Genomic DNA, 21,585 nt, shown 5'->3' with positions numbered 1-21,585 from the left:
TTACCTTAACTACATTCTTTCTTTCTTACACATGCATACACGCACACACACCACAAACCTTTCAATGGATTTCACATTACCACTAGTGCAGATTATATAATACACACTGCGTAGAAGGTGGCTGCAAAAACCTCCAAGGAAATAGCATTGTATTGGAGACAGTGCTGTGGTGAAGATGACGTCATTGGAAGACCTCTGGGTAATTTCCTGCAGCCCCATCCTAGAGGAGACCCAGAAGTTCAGTTTTCTCCTGGTCTGATAAACCCACTTGTGTCATGAGCTGGTGATTATAGTTCACCTTTATTTTCATAATCATAAAGAATTATCTTTCACTCTACAAGATCTTTTGAGAGTGGCATGAGACAGTCAAAGGAATCCTCATTGAATGCAAATTTTAGAATTTAGTCACTAACAACAAAGATAACTGTAAAAAAGACAGGAAATCAAAATGTAGTTCTGCTTTCTAGTTTCTAAAACTTGCTCTCCAGCTCTGAAGTTGCAAGAACAAGCCAAGGAAGCTTCTACGGTAACCATCACCTGGACACTTCTCCAGGCGACAAGCATCACCACCGGCCTGGAACAGGAGGGGCTCCAGAGGTTCTTAGCCGGTAATGACAAGAGCAACAGCAGCCTCCTGATCCTCACAGCAAAAGCTCAGCACCTGGGTGTGGTGAACCACTGGATATGGCTGTTAGAGTAAGTTAGAGTTAGTAAACCAGTCAGAACCCTTTCCTTCAGTGTACCAGGGTGGAGGGTGGGGTGTGTGGCCACCAAGAACAAGCGACCAGGAGTTCCAGGCCTGGAGTTTCACTCAGGACCAATGTGCCTTTTGGTTTGAAAACAGCTGCAAAATATTAATATTAAGTGTTGATATGTCTATAACCACCACCCTTGTAACTAATTTGGGGAAATATTTTAATTTTGAATGGATATGATACAAACACAGGTAGTAAAAATAAGTCGAATTCCATCAAACTGAAAAGCTTCTATATAGTAAAGAAAACCATTGACAAAGTAAAGGAGCAATCTATGGAATAAGAGACATCTCCAAACTGTGTATTAAATCCAAGACATATAGAGAATACAGACAACACAACAGAGAAAGAGAGAGGATGAGGAAGGAAGAAGGGAAGCAAAGAACCTGAATGTGTGTATTTATTTTTTTAAATATAATGTTTATTAATTCTTTGAGAATTTCATACATGCATGCAATATACTTTGATACTACCTACCCCTATTCCTAACACAGATCCACTTCATCTCTTCAAACTTTATGTGTCTAATACCCCACCAATTCCAGTTTGTGCTCCCTCTACAGTCACCGGTGTGGGGCCATGTACTGGAGTATGGTCAACCTAACAGTGGTCATACCCTTAAAGAAAACTGACTCCTGGGCATGGAGCGATAGCTCAGTGATTTAAGAGTACTTCTTGTTCTTCCAGAGGACCTGAGTTCAGTTTCTAGGAATAGCCAGAGCTATCCAAGTAGCTCATAATTACCTGTAACTCCAGTTCCATGGCATCTAATGCCCTCTTCTGACCTCTGTGGGTACCTGTTTACACACACACATACACATAAATGAAAAGAAAACTGACTCTCAAGCCAGGTGATGGTGGCACACTCCTTTAATACTAGCACTTGGGAGGCAGAAGAAGGTAGATCTCTGTGAGCTCGTGGCCAGCCTTGTCTACAGAGCTAGTTACAGGACAGCCAGGGCTACAAAGAAACTCTGTCTCAAAAAAAAACCAAAAAGAAAAGAAAAAAGAAAAAAGGAAAAAGAAAAAGAAAGAAACCAAGCAAGCAAGCTGACTCTTCCTCCCCAGAAACCATCAACAACTCCTCAGCTAGTGTAGGAACTCATGAGTCCCTCTCCCTCCATCCCTAAATATGTATGTTTTTAAGGTTTATGTTTTTATCTAACATTTATGTGTTTATATCCGAGTATGTATATGTACACCACACGCATGCAGAAGAGAAACATCAGGATCACCTGGGCAGGAGGTCCAGGTGGTTGTAAGCCACCACGTGGGTGCTAGGAACTGAACTAGGGTCTTCTACAAGAACAGAAAGTGCTGGTGACTGCTGCGTCATATTAAAAAGAAGACATAAACAGTTTACAGGCATATGAAAAGATGTTGAGACTCAATAACCATAAAGAGTATGAAACAAAATGACTATGGGTTGTCACCATATACCTGCTAGAGACGATGTGGTGGTTTAAATAAGAATAGTCCCCATAGGTTCATATATTTGAATGCTTAGGGAGTGGCGCTATTAGGAGGTGTGGCCTTGCTGGAGGAATTGTGTCATTGGGGTGGGCTTTAGGGGTCTCAAAGGCTCAGGCCAGGCCCAGCGCCTCTCTCTTCTTGCTGCCTCTGGATCCAGATGTACAACTTTCAACTTCTCCAACATCACCCGCCCTGTGTGCCACCATGCTACCCACCATGACAACAGCACACTAAACCTCTGAACTGTAAGCAATCCCCAATTTAATGCTTTCTTTTAATAAGAGTTGCCATAGTCATGGTGTCTCTTCACAGCAATACACATGTGACTAAGACAGATGCCTATTATCAAAGAGGTGAGAATGTAGAGGAAAAAGGAGCCTGGCACAGTGCTGGTGAGAATTTAAATCATACCAAAATTGTGCAAAGCAGGTAAGATGCCTTGAAAAATTAAAATTCACTTTCTGGTTTATATGAAAGGAAATGACATCGACACATCAAAGAGATGCCTGACATCTGTGTCTTCAACGCTGTTCACTACAGTTACAACCTGGAAGAAACCAGATACAAACTGTCAATGAATCCGTTTTTTTAATGGTAATGTAGACACAGCCGTAAAATGAGAAACTCCATCATCTGCAGCAACATGGATGGAACTGAAGGACTTTTGGTTAGATGGAATATAACAGACAAGGGAAGACAGAAATTGCAGGTCCTCCACCACACCAAAGCAGTGTAGAATCATGGTCCCTGAACAGACAGAAAAGGAAAGAGACAGAGAAAGGCCCCATACCACCAAGATCAGAGGGATCAGTCCCAATGCTACGCGCTGCAGGGCAAGCACATTCTACCCAATGTGTTATGAATTTTAAAATAGGCAGAGGAAAAGAAGTTGAAGGTTCTCAATACATAGAAACAACATTGCATGGGGCTGGAGAGATGGTTCAGTGGTTAAGAACATATGTTGCTCTTGCAGAGGACCCAAGTTTGATTCCCAGCAACCATGCCAAGCAGCTCACAACTGCATGTAATCCTAGTTCTAGAATATCTGACATCTTCATCCTCAAAGATATTGTACTCACGTGCACAAACTCCCATGCAGACGCATGTACATAATTAAAAATAAGAACTGAAAATAGAACAATATGCAAGATCACAGAATTACTGACGACTCTAACTTGATCATATACTTTATGTACATGAATCAAGCTATCCCATCATACCCTGTAAATGCACATAAACACATACAAATAAAAATTGCAACTATAAGTACAAAACTATTTCCTTGGCATTAAAAATAAAAAAGGAGCCGGGCGGTGGTGGCGCACGCCTTTAATCCCAGCACTCGGGAGGCAGAGCCAGGCGGATCTCTGTGAGTTCAAGGCCAGCCTGGGCTACCAAGTGAGTCCCAGGAAAGGCGCAAAGCTACACAGAGAAACCCTGTCTCGAAAAACCAAAAAAAAAAAAAAAAAAAAAAAAAAAAAAAAAAAAAAAAAAAAAAAGGAAACTACATAACTACATATTTTATATACACACCTATATTTAAATGCACAGAAAATGGGCCATGACCCCACTGTCTAATAAATATATAAGCCACACTCTATTCTAATCATAGTTGCAACTGGATGTCTAGAGAAAGAAGGACTGACAAGCTGGTTTGGAAATATGTCACATCCACATGTGGGAGAGAAAAGGCTGGGACGCCAGCACAATCTCGACCTACAACAAAGCTACAAGAATGACAGTGTCAGAGATGGAGACTCGCTAGTGAGCTAAAGAGGTGAAGCAACCAACATGCTGTCTGCATAAAGACACACGGTCGGGTGGGATCAGCACTGCTTTAGTGCTCTGCAGCTTCTTGACTGTTGGGCCAGCTGGACCCATGGGAAGAACCCTGACTTTGTTCTCTTCCCCAAACCACGCATGGCCAAATGCAGATGCTGAAACAATAAAGCCTGGGGATACACAAACATTTCCCTAAGCAGGCCACAAAAAGACAACAGATCTCATCTGCAGACTACCGTCTGGTGTCAAGTGGAGATGATAAGAAAGAGAGCTTTGGTGAGCAAGAGATGGTCAGGCAAACTTAACACCCAGGGGAGCCAAAAGGAGCTAATATGCAGAAGGACAAAACTATGGTGCACAAAGCTGCAGGACTACACACAGAACTGCTGGAAAGTCACAGGGACGTTTATGAAGGCATTTAGACTCCCCCGGAGGCAACTGGAGCCGGCAAAGCTTTTTGAACAGGTAATTTCACGGTCTGAACTAAATTTCAGGAGGGCAACTGAAAGAACTCTACAAGAGACAGCTGGAGAGAGAAGAAACTAGAATTGGGGTGAACTTAAAACAGGGCTTCAGAAATTAGAACATTTACACGCTGCAGCGTGACAGAGGTACATATGCAAAGGCACCTAACAAAAGAAAACCCTCCAGCAAAGCCCAGTTCACGTGAATATTTGGGACAAAGCCCCTTTATGCTAAAACAAGCGCTGATACTCTGCAGTTATATGTGATGTACAAACGGCTGATACAGTGAAGAGGAAAACAATAACTCCAGAGACAGTGTAGCATCCTCTCAGAATCCTAAAGTTGCAGGCTCTGTCCTCTGAAAGCTGCTTCTATGAAATAACATTTACTTTTCACGACAGCATGTGAACTACCTGTAACAGCACTCAAAGTTACTCACTCAAATGCTTGTGTCCCCTTTTTACTTTTTAACTATTTTTGTTGGAGTTAAGATTTCCTTATATTGCTGATGATATATCTCAGTACAAGTGTTGTATTTTAAAGATGGCAGGAAGGAACACCATACAATAGAGCCCACGTGGAAGGTTTATTGAGAGGAGGGCAGAGAAGGGGCAGAGAAGGGGGCAGAGACTGGCCCTAGGGATGAGAGCCAAGGAAGAGAAAGAGACAGGAGGTGGGCAAGGCCCGCCTTTAAAAGGAAAGGTAGCACATGCGCACAGGGGGTGCTCTTAGTGACTGCAGCTGAGGATATATCCTGTCTGGATCCTAAGGGCAGGCCAGTACAGATACCTAAATGCTAACAACAACCACTTTAGATTGCTGGCAAAAATCTATCATTCTAAACATATGCATCAGCAAACACCTAAGAAACAAGTGCTGATGTTCATCAAAAGATACAAAGAAAGCTGTGATGCAGCCCAAAAACGAAGCAACTCATATGTTGGTCCATCCATTTAAAAGAGACAGTTTCAGGGCCACACAGCAATTACCAATAGAGGCAAAATTCAAATTCAAGGTTGTGTGATACCTAAACTCATAATCATTTCACTATCTTGGGCTATGCTCAGTCTCAGGAGTGAACACCCTGTTCTCCTCAACTTGTAGAATTTCTGTTAAAAAGAATGAAGGTGCAGAGAGTAAGCTACTGAATGGTTCAGACTAAAAGAAGTATGGCAGGAGAGGGGATGGGGAGAGAGACAAGAAACACATTTCTACTACAGAAGAAATAAGAGAATTCAGTCACCAAACTGACATGAGCATGTAGGGAGAGGTGGCCTGGGCAAAAAGCCAAGAATGGTACAGCAGCAGGCAAGGGCTGAAGGCTGAAGCAGGTGGAGTAAGCCAAAGTGGGGTCCTGGGGGGCACATGGGTAGAGAAACATGATGCTCAGGAGAGAAATGGGGGTGATAAGACCTTTGGAGGCATCGGTGCATTTGCATATCAGATTTCCTGACGAGAGAACATTTAATACAATGTAATTTATGGACCCTCCTGACAATTAATATTCACTCACAGGAAGGTCTCTGTGGGTACCTGAAATTAATTTTGAAGTCATTAAAGGAGACAGAAGGTTACTCTCAATGAAAAATCCTGTGGCGAAGGTATCACCTCCCCTATTAAGTATCTGAGAGTAATTGCATAAAAGAAAACCCCATTGCTGCTAAAGGTGAGCAGATTAATGGGTTTCAGGTTGCTATCTTACTGTTTGGTAAAATCCTAGAATGCACTGGAATTCAGATGCACGAGGTGAAGGATGCAGTTTGTTACCTCCATGTGCCCAGTGTTTATAGTGGTTAACTTTGCTGCAGAGGGCATTTTATTTCAATATAAAAATAACTCAACAGAACATGTATGGTGCAATTAAAGGTCACAGAGACGATGTCAGATTAAAAACTATACTTTATAACAGCCAAGATATGAACCAATGTAGGTGTCCATCAACAGAGGGCTAAATAAAAATGTAACATTGGCAAAAGTGGAGATGTCCCTATTAAGTGACTTAAGTCAGTCTCAGAAAAGCAAAATCCCATGTTTTCTCTCAGGTGGTTCTTAGGTTTTATACAGATACATGATATGTGTATCTGGCAATGGAAAGAGAAACCAAGAAGACCAACTGGGAGAAGTGTCTAAAGAGAGGAGGGTGCCTCCGAGCACAAGTAACCTTGTGCGCAAGCCCTGTGCAACCCAATCACACACAGTAGGCATGCACGACAAAAATTGTCAAACAGAAAGTAAATCTTGGGTTGAACTGGATGCTGGTGGTTGTGGCTGCCACGCAGAGCACTTTCAATTCTAATCAGTGCAACAATTAAGAGGAAAAAGTTGCCTAAGCCATACGCACAAACTACCATCTCCACAACTGGAGAACCCAGAGACAACAAAATCATAACCTGATAAAATTACTATGAGAAAATTTCGCATGGCAGATTATGAGTCTGGAGTTAACCTTCTGTGCTGGTGTGCAGGAGAGACCATGCAGGAAACTTGACCTCAGTGTGTGCTAGTGAGAAGCATAAAGAATGAATGGAGAACAGAGCCGACTCCTGGTGGGCGATCCCTACAATGAAGGGGTCACTTTCCCACAGTAGTGTCTACACGGAATAGAACTCAAACGGAAACCCAAAAGGATGATTCTCTAGAATGTAACAAACAATCTTGGCAGGTAGCGGGGAAGACATCTTCCACAGCAGCAACAGTAGAGGCACACAGTGGGGTGTGGGGTGTCCCATCACAGCGGGTGTGGGGGTGTCCCATCACAGCGGGTGTGGGGTGTCCCATCACAGGGGGTGTGGGATGTCCCATCACAGCGGTTGTGGGGTGTCACGCCACAGGGGGTATGGGGTGTCCTGTCACAGGGGGCGTGGGGTGTCACGCCACAGGGGGTATGGGGTGTCCTGTCACAGGGGGCGTGGGGTGTCACATCACAGGGGGTGTGGGGTGTCACGTCACAGGGGGTGTGGGGTGTCCCGTCACAGGGGGTGTGGGGTGTCACACCACAGGGGGTGTGGGGTGTCACACCACAGTGGGGTGTGGGGGTGTTACGTGGTAAGATACTTAAAACTGCGTTAGCACAGTTTCCATATGCAGTGGGGTGATAGAGAATCCAACCCACACAAAATATCCAAAACCACTACAGAAAATTCAGACTAAGATATGAACCTGATCCGGTGACATACACCTGTAATCCCAGCATGTGGGAGACTAAGGCAGGAAGGTCACAAGTTCCGGGCCAGCCTACACTGCAAAGTGAGACCTCGTTGTCTCCAGACAGACAGTGAAGTAAAAATAAAGCTGTAAATGGAAGAATCAAAACCAATTCACCCAATTGATCAAAGCAATACAAACAAAACTGCATGCCCTTAACCAGCACTCAAGGCAGAAGCAGCAAAGTTCTGTGGGTTCAAGGCCAGCCTGGTCTACATAGCGAGCTCCAGGTCAGCTAGGACTGCATAGTGAGACCCTGTCTCAAAAACAGAACAAGCAAGCAAACACCTATAGGCACCACTTTCTTGTTTTAACTTTCCAAGCTGAGTTTTGCATTCTAATATTAATGCCTCATATTGGTGCACATAAGAAAGAAAAACCTAGACCCTGTTGTTAGTGGGACTAACGGACTCATGTCTCATAATGTAGGCAAAGGAACAAATAAAATATATTAAAACTTTCAAAGGCTTAGCTGCTGTGGTGCTGTCTCAGATTGTATAATGCCAAATCATTTGAAACAACCTGAAATATATAACTGTGGGAGGGGCAGGAGGGCGAAATAATTATGAAGACGACTTTAAATTCAGTAGAAAAAGTTAAGTGAAAAAGTTATAAAACAATCTTACAAAAAAGGTTTCACTTTTGATTTGAATTGAAACAAACAGATAAAACTGTGCATGTGGCTAACAGAGTGTGTCCAAAATGGTAACCGTACGGTAGACAAAACTTGGTTACTTCCACACATTCCTTACATAACTGTACAAACTAACAACTATCATCTTTAAAAAGAGCCTCATCATGTCAGCAGAACACGACAGATAATGCTAGTGTTTCAGGTATTTCCTGAAGACCCTTGAGTCTATAACCAGTCCCTGTCTTCACTCACATACAGCATCCTGGTATCGATTAAGACAGTGTTCACTGTAGTTACTAAGCAGCGTTTTCACATTTCAGTGTACTAAACACCTCAGGGAAGAAACTGCAGTGCACATGCTCACTCTGAGTCCTGCCTGTGACAAGAGCTCTTGGAGGAGATTGCACGTCTAAGAATCCCAGAAGACTGGACTGTAGAGGTATTTGCCCCGCCCATGACCTTGGGCTATATGGCCCAAAGAAGGCGGTGTTCCTGCCATTGTACAGAAGAAGGGTCACATTCCCTTGCTCCCTGCTCCTGTCTGTAGGGTGGATTCGCTCCAGGTCAGATCAGAGGACAACTTCTGCTGTCTACTCCATTCTTTTGTAATCATTAGTGTATTTCCTCAGTTTATATCTTAATAAATTCTGTTACCCATTTAATAGACTCATGTGGATTGATCGTAATACTGGACTATTAGAACTTTAAACCTAAACAAAACATACACTGGTTCCCTTGAGACACTTTGCCTATTCCTCTAAGTTCTGACCATAGTTAACTCCAGGCTTATCACTTGGCAGTTTTCAATTACATAGAAATAAAGATTTTTAGTTTATCACAATAAGGTAAACAGCAGTACTAAGAAAAAGAATCTTAGAGATTTAGAGTGAGCTGGGAAGATGGCTGAGCATTAGAATGCTTGTCTAGCACGCACAAGGCACGAGGTTCCCTCCCCAGCATCATGAAAAGAGGAGCAGACACCAAGTGCTCATGGGGCATGGTTCACAGCAGCCACGATACGGGAACACGTAAGTGTCAAAACATTAACATCGGGGCACAACAGCATGTGTGAATGCAAAGGACATTATGTTAAGTGAAATAAACAACACAGAAAAACACTACATGATCTCACTCAGACATGGAACCTAGAAGTCAAACTCACAGAGATGATGGTTCTCCCTGTAAACTCAACAGGTTTCTCTCTCAGAAGTAAAAAACCCACTGAAGAAACAAAATGAATGAGCGACCATCATAACACTAGATCACAAGTAAAGCTTGTGTGAGCTAGTGTGTCACAGATACAACTCTTTGCCATTTTGCCTGTGTGTGTGTTTCATAGCATACTTGAAGGGAATCAGAACAGTGCCCCTGAGCATGCTGTTTGCTCCTGAGGTCAGGGACACTATGCAATAGACATTTAATACCTAATCATGCATGAGAGGGCCAGTGATTATCAACTTCTGAAGTAGGATGTTAAAGCCTCCCAAACACTTCCTGCACAGATCAAGCAAGGGGCTCTATGTTTCTGAAAATGTAGTTTGGTTTACCTCCCGATCCTTGAGCTTCATGGCAAGGACCAACTGATGCCTGTGGTTCGTGAGAGCCTCTCGATAATTTCCTTTGGAGAAGAACGCAGAGCCTAGATTTCCGTGAGCTCGGCATTCTCCTGTGTGGTCACCTGATTTGGATAAGGAGGGAAATTCTCTAAGTTACAGCATTATTTATAACATACATGGTTCTCTTCAAAGCCACACATTTTCTAGCCAGGACTTGCTACTTTCCTACTTTCTTTTAGACCCTATATGGGGAGATGAGATTCTAGAACTCAACTCTCTAGACACTGTTATTCTTGTAACACACACGTGGGGTGGGGGCGGTACAGACCTTGACACAAACCAGCTGCTGCTGCTGCTGCTGCTGCTGCTGCTGCTGCTGCTGGAGTCTACTCCTCACTCTACAGATGACCTTTGGTTCTGAGCAATTACCAGCTTGCTGGTTCAGCCATTTGATTCCAGGCCTCCTATCATACATCACTTCTCTATGAGTATCTGATGGCAGACCCCCACGGCCCTCCTTCCTGCAACCTGAGAGTCCCTGAAAAATCACTACAGTGATGGCCACAATTACAGGTCATTCCTCTCCTTCTTCCTTGCATGGAGAGGCAGGAGGCTCACAAGATAAAGGCTGGCCTGGGCTCCACAATGAGACCCTGTCTCTAAAACAGCAAGAAACAAAGCCCCAAAGTCCCCCCAGTTAGTAAGTGTCAGAGCCATCGCAGTCATATGGCTCCACAACGCAAGTGCTTAACCTCTGTGACTGGCCTGGGACTCACTGAGATCTACCTGCTTCAGCCTCTCAGTGTGGTCCACCCCACCCAGGCTGTACTGTGCCCTTTGACAAACCTTGGTACATTCTCAGGGAGGACAAAATTAAAATGAAGATGAGTCATCTGGAGAACCAGCCCTTGGGGCATTAAAACTGAACATGAAAACCCTGAGGAAGGATATGAATGTGCTAATCACCCTGCTAGGTCTTCTGGGAGCCTCGGACCCTTGTTGTAGGAAAATCCTCAAGACCTGAGGACTCTAAAACCAAGTGTCCTGTCAGAATCAGGGCAGGCAGCTGACATGCAGAGGAGACGCATACCTAAGGTCTTGGCCACATCCAAGTCTTGCTGCATGTACCCAGTGCTCTTCTCTGTGTTCCCAAGAGACCAGTGCGCACTGCTCAAGGCAGAGAAGACAGAGCCTCTCAGTTTGAGGCTGCAAGTGCCAATCTTCAGAGCAGCCTCTAAGACAACCACAGAGGCCCCGTGGTGGCCAGCTGTCAGGAGTTCCTGCCCCACCACAGACACGACCACAAAGGGACTCTTGTCCAGTTTCATTTTCTGAAGCTGCTGGTAAGTGGGCTCCAGGGTGTCTGCAGAAAAAGAAAACACGAGAATGAAGATTGATAGACACAGCAGTCTCTTCACTGTGCTCTAGAAACGTGTCTGTGGCCTGGTTCAGGCCCAAACTCTTCAACTTGAACCTAGCACCACCCAACGGCCCACACATCCTGCAGCTAGTCTCACCCCCCAGCAGTTCCCTTCCCCTGCAGGTATGGCCACATTCACCCTCTTCTCTGGCTTTCACTGCTCAGGATACAATACATTCCCTGAATGTGTCTATGAGAACATGACAAGCCCATCCTTCCAGCCGCCCTCCACTGGGTACCATCCTCAGCCCACCAGTCCTCACTGACTCTTCCTTCTAAATTCTCTTTATTTTTATGGCTTGTATTACACAGTTTAGCTAACAGTTATTTTCAAGTTGTGTGGGGCGTTTACCCACCAACCCCACAGCTCCCCAGAGTTTTCTTGAGTGCGAGCAGCAGGAAATATTAGATAGAAGGATTTATTGCAGAGAATATTGCGGAAAATAAAGGATAGCCTCGAGAGGGCCTGAAACCTATTCCAACAGGCCCCGGGCCCCGACTGTCTCTGCCCCAGGGTATTTATAGAGACGCCAAGGGGTGGAGCAAAAGACCTCCTCCCCCAGCACAGCCAAGTGCAGACCATCTCAGACACCTGTACTCAGGCCCGTGGTCCTAATCATCCTCTATGTGGACATGCTGGGTAAAGCCACGAGGAACCCGAAAATGGGCTCCCACAAAGTTGTTCCACATTTGCCCAGTAAAAATATTTTTCTGGATAAACTGTTGTATACTGTGAATGAGAATTCCTTGAAAGAAGTTGCATCTGCTAATTGATTGATTAAAACTGTGGTGGTGTAGAGAGGTTCAGAGCCTCATTGCAATTTATCCTGGACAATCTTTAGCCTACTAAACTTCCATTCCCTACCCCGCCCCCTTTGTGTCAGAACAAACACCCTGTTACTAACAGATAAAGCTGGACTTAACATTTTGATAAACAGATTTTAAAACAACAACAACAACAACAAAAGAAACCTCTTGGAATGTATTAACAAAACTGTAGATTTTTCACCAACCAAAGATCTAAGGACAGTGTCAGGCAACATCTAAGGCCTATGACAGAGTTATCCAAACCCTGTTCACTGCAATGACCTGCCTGCCTGGCACAGCACCAGTGAATTTCAAATGTGCTGTGATTTATGATTTTCTTTGTTCCATCACCCTAAGAAGTTTATGACAATGCTACCTTGTCGGAATGCAGGATTTGGGGTAATCTAAATCTGTGTTCCTAAGGCCAGGGTCACTAATATTTGGCTCCAGAATAAACTCTCTCTTATCCTCTTGGTGGTGAGAGATGTGTTTTTGCATCAACAATGCTTTATTCTAAGTAGTCAAGTGGCACAGTGCAGGCTCATGATAAAATCCCTTCCACTGTCTCACTGGTGAGTCCCTAACACAGCTATCATCAAAAGCAAATGAGTGGACGGATTAGTAAAGCCTGTTCATAGCTTCTGCTAGGAGATGCAATGAAGGAAATGGGATCCACGGAACGCCAACCATTCTCAAGGGCTACGTCTTACACTAGTTCACAAACACACAACACACTGGCAAACAAAGCCATAAGGAAACCATCTCCTGCACCCGGGTGAGCTATCAAGTGGTAAACGAATGTCGGCCTCATTTTATGTTCAAATGGCAACAGTCAGGTTAGAGGTCAGTGAGCCACGTGGGATTAGTTCCATGGGGGGGGGGGGGGATGCAGATGACAAGCTCCTGTCCCTGCCTTCTCTCTTTTCTCTAAAGATAGTAAGAGTTATAACCATGTGTTCCTGAAACCTCCTTCACATCAGTGGTTCCGATAATCCACACATCAAGCCTGTAGCAAGGCTGGTCTCTTTAAATCTCTAGCCTCCTGGCCAATGCGCTGTATTAACACGAAATCTCTGCAATTTATGACTTTTCAGTTCTCGGCTAAGGAGCTCTTGCCTCAGTCAACATCACCAGGGAAACCTCGGAGCTGGCTGGTGCCTAAAGCATTTTCCCCTTCAATCAGATCACTAAACAGAGAACAAAGAACATTTTTACTCCTGTCAAGATCAAGCAGCAGAATACTCGTAAGCACTGGCTAGCCAACAGGGCTAAACATAGTCAGGAAAGAGCAGGAACTGCGAGCACAGAAGAGGGGCCACCACAGAATGCTGGGAGCAGGGTTCTGGTGCCCCTGCGGTGGCTGGCAACCGTGGCCTTCAGAAGCAGCACCCCATCTCCAATTAGCAAAACTAGAAATAACAGACACCATCATTCTAGGAACAAAGAATCTGGGCATTTATCTATTCATCTAAGGTCAGTCAGACAGGGTTAGAGGCAATGCAAGGGGCCACGCAGGGCTCCAGGCCACCGGGTCACTACAGCAGGAAGTCTTAGTGGCAAGCTACAGAGCCCTTACCCAGTTATGCCGTGGAAAGAGGAGATGCAGCTTCTAGCCCAAAGCAGAGCCCTGCCACTGAGCACAGCCCTCAAAAAAGGAATGTTGCCACCCACCACAGTGACAAAGTCTATGCACCCCTCTCTTCATTGAACCTGTAGTTTCACATGCCAAGGATGGTGGGAAAATTGGGATTGGATGTTTCAGCTTTTATAGTGGGAGGCAGGAAGCAGGTATGCAGAATGGGAATTCCTGACATACAAGGAAAGTGTTCTGTTGCTTGTCCTGAAATGACTGATGCAGACACAGGCCCATGCTTTAGAATGAGACAGTCTTTCCCATAGCAACTGTAGAGCCCCTGAAACAGCCACAGAAAGAGGAGACAGCACTGTAACAGAAGACTAAGGTGAGGTACTGCCTAGAAACTCCCAAAAAGGGGGGGGGGACTTCATTTCAGCAAGTTTTTTGGTAGAGGAGAATGAAATTAAGAAAACTGTAAGTAAAAAAAAAGAAAGAAAATTCCCACTCAAAGTGTATAGAAAGAGAATATGAGTACATTAAAACCCAAATGGCACTGCAAAGATAAATATAAAGCGGATGTGAAAGTGATGTTTCAGGGTGGTCAAAAGCTTCATGGGAGGAACTTGACTCTTAAACAAAGGACAGTATTTAAACCAGTCACTGCTTTTATTCTGAGTGGGAGGCATTTTAGGGGGAAGGACTGACTTACATAGGGAGCCAGCAAGAGACAGACAAATCTCTGCAAGAAAGACAGATTTCCAACACGCCAGTTTGAGCTGATCAGGCAGTATATGAAACAGCAGAAGCTGATGTGGTGTAATGGGAAAAACAGTGGGCGATGGCTGAAAGAACATGCCTGTCCTTCAAAACTACTAACCCCAGGCTCCCCCCACTGCCAAGTGCATAGGCTATGCACATATGTGTACATGAACACCTATGTATATGTGAACATCTCTGCCTATGGATACAGCAATATACACAGTGAATCCATTTCACTGTATGTGATTTCCTTTTTTTATGTTATGTTTCTCTGCTTGAGCTGAGATTCCATCTCAGAGGTCACTAATCAGAACCTCTAGTCAGCAGTTAGGATTGGGAGCGTGAGTTGGGGTTTTGATCTGCTGCCCAAGCTGGTCTCAAACTCCTGGCCTTAAGCCGTCCTCTCATCTTAGCCTCCCAAGTAGCCAGGACCACAGGACCAGTCACTGTACCTAGCCAACTGTGTTTGCTTTTGATGAAAAGGATGCTAAGACACTTTTAAAAATCTATAGATAACCTCTAAGACTCTTCCAACCCTACTGCAGTTTCCTGTTCTAAGACAGACTTGTGCTATCATCAGAGGGACTAATTTTGTGATTTTTAGCAGATTAGACAGAACAGAATGTTGGCAGCCTATAGCTATTCAGATGTTTTCCTTTCTAGAATGTATGCATAATACATGAAATACCTGGCGTCAAACCAATTCCATAGGAACAGAAAGGCCCCTTGCAACACTCACTGAGCCTCTGTTGCAGGTTTTTGAAATGTAAAGTCTTTACTGTGGTGATATTTTATTTGTGCTCTAACAAATAAAGCTTGTCTGGGGATCAGAGGATAAAGCCAGCCACTATAATAAACATAGAGGTCAGGCAGTGGTAGCACATGTCTTTAATCCTAGCATTCGGGAGGCAGAGATTCATCCAGATCTCTGTGAGTTCAAGGCCACACCAGGAACAGAGCCAGACATGGTGGCACATGCCTTTAATCCCAGCACTAGTTAACCATAGAGATCTGGAGGTCTGTACAGACAGACATGAAGTGATAGAGCTGGGCAGAAAGAGGAAGTGATGTAGCTGGGTGGAGGGAGGAAGTAAGATGGCAGGGCACAGAAAGGTATATAGGCGTGAGCACACAGGAAGTAGCTCTCACTTGGGCTAAGGATTTCCTAGCAGTAAGGACTTGTGGCTGTGGCTTGTTCTATCCCTCTGATCTTTCAGCTTTCACCCCAATGTCTGGCTCCAGGGTTTTTTTAATTAATAAGACCATTTAGCAATTCGTGTTACACTTTAGGAATTCAAGAACAAGGTCACATTTCCTGACACTTCTGGAGCTTGTGAGGACACAGTAGAGGCTGAAAATAAACAGTCGCCCTCGGCGAAGGGGCACGCGGCATTTGCCAGCTCTGAGACGCACACCTCTCCACACGTGAACAGTTCTGAACTAGACTCCACACCTTGAACTCTGGTACCTCACAATGTCCAGCCACTTTATCTAAACAGCCTAATCTACACAAATAAGAAGTGAGTAGCAAGGAGAGACTGTGTAAGCATCTAGAAGCAGATGGTGCAGCTCCCAGCCAGAGTTCTGAGAACTGTTAGCTGAACTGAGGGACCCTAAGGGGTCCTAAGGAGGGCACTTCACAGAGGAAGGGGCATGGAATACAAACTGAAATACTGGAAGTCACGCTGTTGTGTAGGGAAGGTCGGAAGTACTCCAGACAAGAATGAAAGAGAAGCCAGTTTTCTGACACTAAGACCTGAGAGACTTCCAGTCTTTCTTCACATGACTGCACATGAAGGGACCTTGGGTACCGTGAAGGCTTGTTTTGCCATGAGCACCCTGAAAGGAAATGTCCCACCTGCAGAGGAGAAGGCTCTGCAGGGCCAGCCTGGCTCCCAGAACATCATGGGACAGGCATCATCATGTCCCCCTCACAGAAAGCTAGGCACAGAGGAAACAAAGTCTTCTCACTGTCAATGACTTAGCAAATGGCCACGCTAGGATCAGAATCCTTCCTTGTCGGGAGAAAACCCATCTTCCTCACATAGCATTTCCAAAGCAGGGCTCTTGTGAAGAGTGACTGGGCCTAAAAGAGCCCCGGAGGGAGGATGTTCACAGAGGGCAGACACAGATAAATGCAGGTGAGGCCTGCAAACTGAGAGACAAAAACCTAATCATCTGCCAGCCATTTTCCATGGGCACATGGTAAAGCGGTCTCCAGGGTCCTTCCAGGGCTGACAGCTCAAAAGGCGACCGTCCTTAGATGAATCAACTCTTAGAAGAGAAGAGAGAACTACATGGGAGTCCTCAGCACTGTCCCGTCCGGCATCCTGAGAGAAGAGCTGGAGGCAACCTTAGCCTCATTCTACAACTGTTACTAAGCCACAGCAGGCACAGCCCTGCGACATCCAAATCCCTTAGCATTTTCACAGCCCTGAACTGAAATCACTGATGTACAAAACAGCACAGATAACAAAAGATTGAGAAATTATCAATTTATGTTTATCTTTATTTCTATATTTCTGTTAATGATTTAAGAGAGAATACATGTATAGTAATGTCACCATATCCACAAGAAAGCTTACTCACATCTGGTTTTTATACATGCGTTAAATTTCAAAGCATAAAATAAATCGGACAATTTGGTTAGGAGCATAGAATAATAATAAAAATCAAATTAATTTTAATATGGATAGGCATAGTATATTTATATAGAAAAAAGTATATTAGTATAGGCTGGACCCTCCTTAGAAAATGCATTCTTTCTCTCTGCAGTACCGGGATTGAACTCAGGACTCAGTACACATTAGGCAAGTATGTTCCAGTGCTGAGCCATATTCCCAGCTCTAAGATAAAATCTTGCCTTTAAAAAAAAGAACAAACTGGGGCTGGAGGGCTCAGTGGTTAAGAGCACTGGTTGCTCTTCCAGAAGACACATGTTCACTTCCCAACATCCACATGGCAGCTTATAATCACCTGTAACTCCAGTTCCAGAGGACCCAACAACCTCTTCTGGCCTCTGTGGGCAGTGCGTGCATATGGTACACAGACATACAAGAATGGAAACAAAACACCCATAAAATTAAAAACATAAATTAATAAAAAATAAGCACCAAATTGTAGGCATTCTTTCAAATCATGAGAGTTTTGTTTACAAAAGCACCTGTGCTAAGTAGTTTTTTCCCTGTTGCATTTAAGAATTATGAAACAGCCGAGGTGGTGGCATATGCCTTTAAGCCCAGCACTTGGGAGGCAGGGGCAGGTGGATCTTTGTGAGTTCAAGGCCAGTCTGGTCTACAGAGCTATTTCCAGAACAGCCAGGGCTACACAGAGAAACCCTGTCTCGAAAACAAACAAACAAACAAACAAACAAGAAAAATTACAAAATAAGCCAGGTATCTTGGCACATGCCTGTAACCCAGCTTTGGGAGACAGAGGCAAGAGGACTAGGAGTTTAGGGCCAGCCTTAGCTACAGTGTGAGTTAGAGACCAGGCTTGGCTGCATGACACCCTAACTCAACAAACAAACAAAATAATTAAAACAACAACAAAAGGACACAACGGGTCAAATCTATTTGTGAAGAGTCCAAACCACAGGGTTGGGCCTCAATGACAGAAACTTAGAAAAAATGCAGGAGGATAACACAGTCTGTAAACCATGAGCAGCAAAAAGTGATGGTCCCAGAGCAAGGCTAGGATGCAGGATGGTGCAAAGAACTACGCTGTGCACAGCCACGGGCTCTAGAAAGCATGCTCAGAAGAGGCCCACTCGGAGCAGACCGAGTGGAGAAGACAATGCCACAGCTTTAGCGGGCCAGATTTATTATGTTTGAGGGAAGAAGAGAACACGGAAGTGCCCCAGGCACCTGTAAGAAGCAGTTTTCTCCAGGGTCAGCCTCAGGACACTCACTGAAAGACGGGAAGGAACCCTAAGGGTGACAGCTGCTCTGAGCTGCTCTTCACACTACAGGGAAGATGTTTTTACATTTTTCTCAACAAATTGCTTCAAAGTCAAACTGGTGTCATTCTGCTGGAATCAACACATTCGGTGCAACATCCTAGGGCAGAAGCAGGGATGCCTCAGAATGAACAGGTGTTATCTTCACGGACTAAACTAAAATGCTGCATGTATGTTCTTTAAAAGAGGTTCCCAGTTCTTGGAGAAGTTCCATGCACATCCTTCATGGAGAAGATAGAGGGAAAAAATGCAGAAAAAAAAGTAGAAAATGGTAAAGAAGACAGATTGGCTTTTTTATTGTCTGTTTCTCCCAAAGTCCTGGAGCCCCAAGTGATCAGCTCTGGATCACAGCTTATTGACAGCAAGGCCTACCTTGGGGAAAGCCTTTGGTCCCTGAAGCAAAGACATGGCTTTGTGCGATTTATGAAACAGCTAGAAGAGAGGTTTCTTACCGATTTCCCCTGAAGATATGAAATGTCCAACTTCCAGGAAAATATCTCTTATATAAAGCTATGAATTGCCTAGAGACGTGAGTACTATCTATTTCATCAGACTTTTATTTAGCACATACTTTGAGCCAAGTACAATAACAGGCAACAATTTAAAGCCACCTAATGCCGTAAATGTTTCAAAACTAGACAAAATGTTCATTCTCTCATATAAACAATTAAAAGATAGACCATTTCTGCAGCAAAGACAGAGTCCTGCTTGACATAGCTAAGGGTATGAAGATAGCAGTGGCCTTGTCTATATGCTACAAATTCGCTGTCATGACTCTGTCACTACCCCAAGAAGACAGTTGGTGTATGGGTTTAATCAAAACTTCCCAAGTGCTCATTCTTCGAAACTCAGCATTCTCAGAGCTCAGTGAGTGGAGAATGTTTGCCCAGTACTCTTCAGATCCTAGAACCTGAACTAGATTCAGGACCAGAGACCAAAAGAAAATAAAACCACTGCTCTGCAAAATGAAGACAATCTCCTCAGGGCCTTAGAATTCCTCCACCCTTGCACAGTACCATCTCCATGTGTTCTGTTTTTTCAGAAGATCAATTGAAATAAAGCAACGGAGAAAATAAACAGTCTCTGTCTGTCTTACTTTTCATCTCTTTTGAGTGCAAAACATAGCCTCTTGATGCTCCTCTAAAGATGTGGGGTGCCTCCCATGGCTATGCACACACTTGCTTAAGAAATGCTAGAACAAGCCAGGCATGGTAGCTCAAGCCTATAATCCCACCAGTCAAGAAGCTGAGATAGGAGGAGTGCTGTAAGGTCCAGGCCAGCCTGGACTACACAGTCAGTTCAAGCCAGCCTGGGCTACTGAGTGAGATTCTGTCAGGAAGAAAGAAGGAAAGTATGACTGAGAATTCCTGAAAAAAGCTGTGTCTACAAAGGCTGGGGAATTTGGAACGTTGCAGGGTTGGGAGCCTAGTTACTTCTCTTAGGCTATATTTAGCCCCTTGCCTACCTCTGTGTCAGATCTGACATCCTGATGACAAACATAAACACCTTTGAATGTGCTAACTTAACAAAACCCTATCCTCCACCAAAGGGAGGGCTAAGGATGTTAGCAGCTGACATCTGAAGCCCATAGTTGAGAATCCTCCATCCGGGTGTAACCCACCTCTCTGATAGTTCTACCAAGTAATGCCTTGATTTATAATGTTCTTTGTTCTCTTGCTACAAAACTCCATAAAACTACATCCATATTGGAAAATATGGAAGTAGAGAAATCTAAACTGTGCTCCCATGGCCACGGTCACTCACATTTGGCTCCAGAATAAACTATCTCTTAATCTTTTTGAATTGACTGCTGTGTTTTGGAGGGAAGAAAGGAAAGAAAGAGAAGGAGAGGAGAGAAGGGAGGAGAGGAGGGAGGGGGAGGGAGGGAAGGAGGGAAGGAGGGTTGGCTTAATGTCTTCTTTTATTTTATTACTTCTAAAAGCTGTATGTGTCCATTCAAGAAAATCAACTTATTGTTAGAGGTATTGTGGTTTAAAATATTAAATCTAATTTCACAGTGGAAATTATTTAAATACTCCTAAAACACAAAGAAGTGAGCTCATGTGCCCATGTCAAGGGTTCATCACCAGCCCACAGACCCCAGTAGCTCTCATGCATCATCAACGGCAGCTACGGAAAGGAATTCTGATCTCACCTGTCTAAAGCAGAAGCTCTTGACCTCTGAACCCTCCGAGCTGACCTTAACGTCCTGGAAGGCTGTGTGTCTTGTTTTTCATTAATACCTGAAGAACTTCATCCTACCTACCTCTCATGGGAGACTTCATGGCAGCTTCCACCATCCCCACCAGGAGCTGGAGACTTTTGGGGTCTTGAGCCAGCCCAGATGCAAAGGCTGCCAGGGCATCTGCGTGACGTCCAAGGTACTGGAGGGCAACACCCTGTCGGAAGTATGCCTGGAAATACAGGAAAAGTAACATAGATTTTTATTTATCACATTGCTGTTTGGAGTGCCCACAGGGACTCTTTATCAGGTCTCTAAATAAGATGCCTGTGGCTAAAAACAGAATAAAGGGTTCATAATCAACTCATTTCTTCTAAACATCACAAACTATATTTCTTCTATGAACTTACATTTAAAATTTTCTTTCATTTCTCAGACATACTGATTGTATTCTATTCCTTGGTATTTATTCTCATATTGTTTCTAAATAATTTAAAACACAGTTCTTAGGCTGCAGCTATACCTCAGTTGGTATAGTGTTCACCTACCAAGCACAAAGCCCTGGGTTCCACCCCCAGCACCACATAAAGTCAGCTTGGTAGTCCAACAGAAATTCCCATTCTTAACTGGCCCTGGTCGCCATGTAATCACAGCACTTGAGAGACATAGGAAGAAGGATCAAGAGGCCAAGGCTGTCCTTGGGAACACAGTAAGTATGAGACATCCTTCTTAAGGATGTCTGTCTGGCAACTCCCTGGTATCTTACCAAGGTACCTGGCATGGTACATTAACAAAGAAGAGTGAAATACAACTGTGTCACATGTTATGTCATGCTGCAGTTTGCTTCTCTGCTGTGTGATAAAACAATGATAAAAACCAACTTGGGGAAGAAAAGTTTTTATTTGGCTCATGATACAGTCTATCATCAAGACAAGTTCACACAAACACACACACACACACACACACACACACACACACACACACACACACACACACACAGCATGCACACATCAT

At 44.2% G+C, this 21,585-nt stretch overlaps 1 protein-coding gene across 4 annotated transcripts in view; it reads right to left on the bottom strand.

Annotated features, from left to right (window-relative positions):
• Positions 1-21,585, bottom strand: part of Ttc28 (tetratricopeptide repeat domain 28) — a 432,623-nt gene that overhangs the window by 197,500 nt on the left and 213,538 nt on the right. For all 4 annotated transcript variants that reach the window (XM_052754914.1, XM_052754915.1, XM_052754917.1 and 1 more), the window contains 3 exons: positions 20,656-20,803; positions 10,960-11,232; positions 9,861-9,991 (listed from right to left, as the gene is read on the bottom strand). In XM_052754914.1, the coding sequence (XP_052610874.1) occupies positions 9,861-9,991; positions 10,960-11,232; positions 20,656-20,803 (552 nt within the window). The remainder of the gene's footprint in view (positions 1-9,860; positions 9,992-10,959; positions 11,233-20,655; positions 20,804-21,585) is intronic.

This window comes from Peromyscus californicus, unplaced genomic scaffold, assembly GCF_007827085.1.
Source record: "Peromyscus californicus insignis strain IS unplaced genomic scaffold, ASM782708v3 Scaffold_2__1_contigs__length_46816999, whole genome shotgun sequence".
NCBI classification, from domain to species: Eukaryota; Metazoa; Chordata; class Mammalia; order Rodentia; family Cricetidae; genus Peromyscus; species Peromyscus californicus.
Note: the sequence above shows the minus strand (reverse complement) of the source record. Positions and strands in the feature narration are given on the sequence as shown.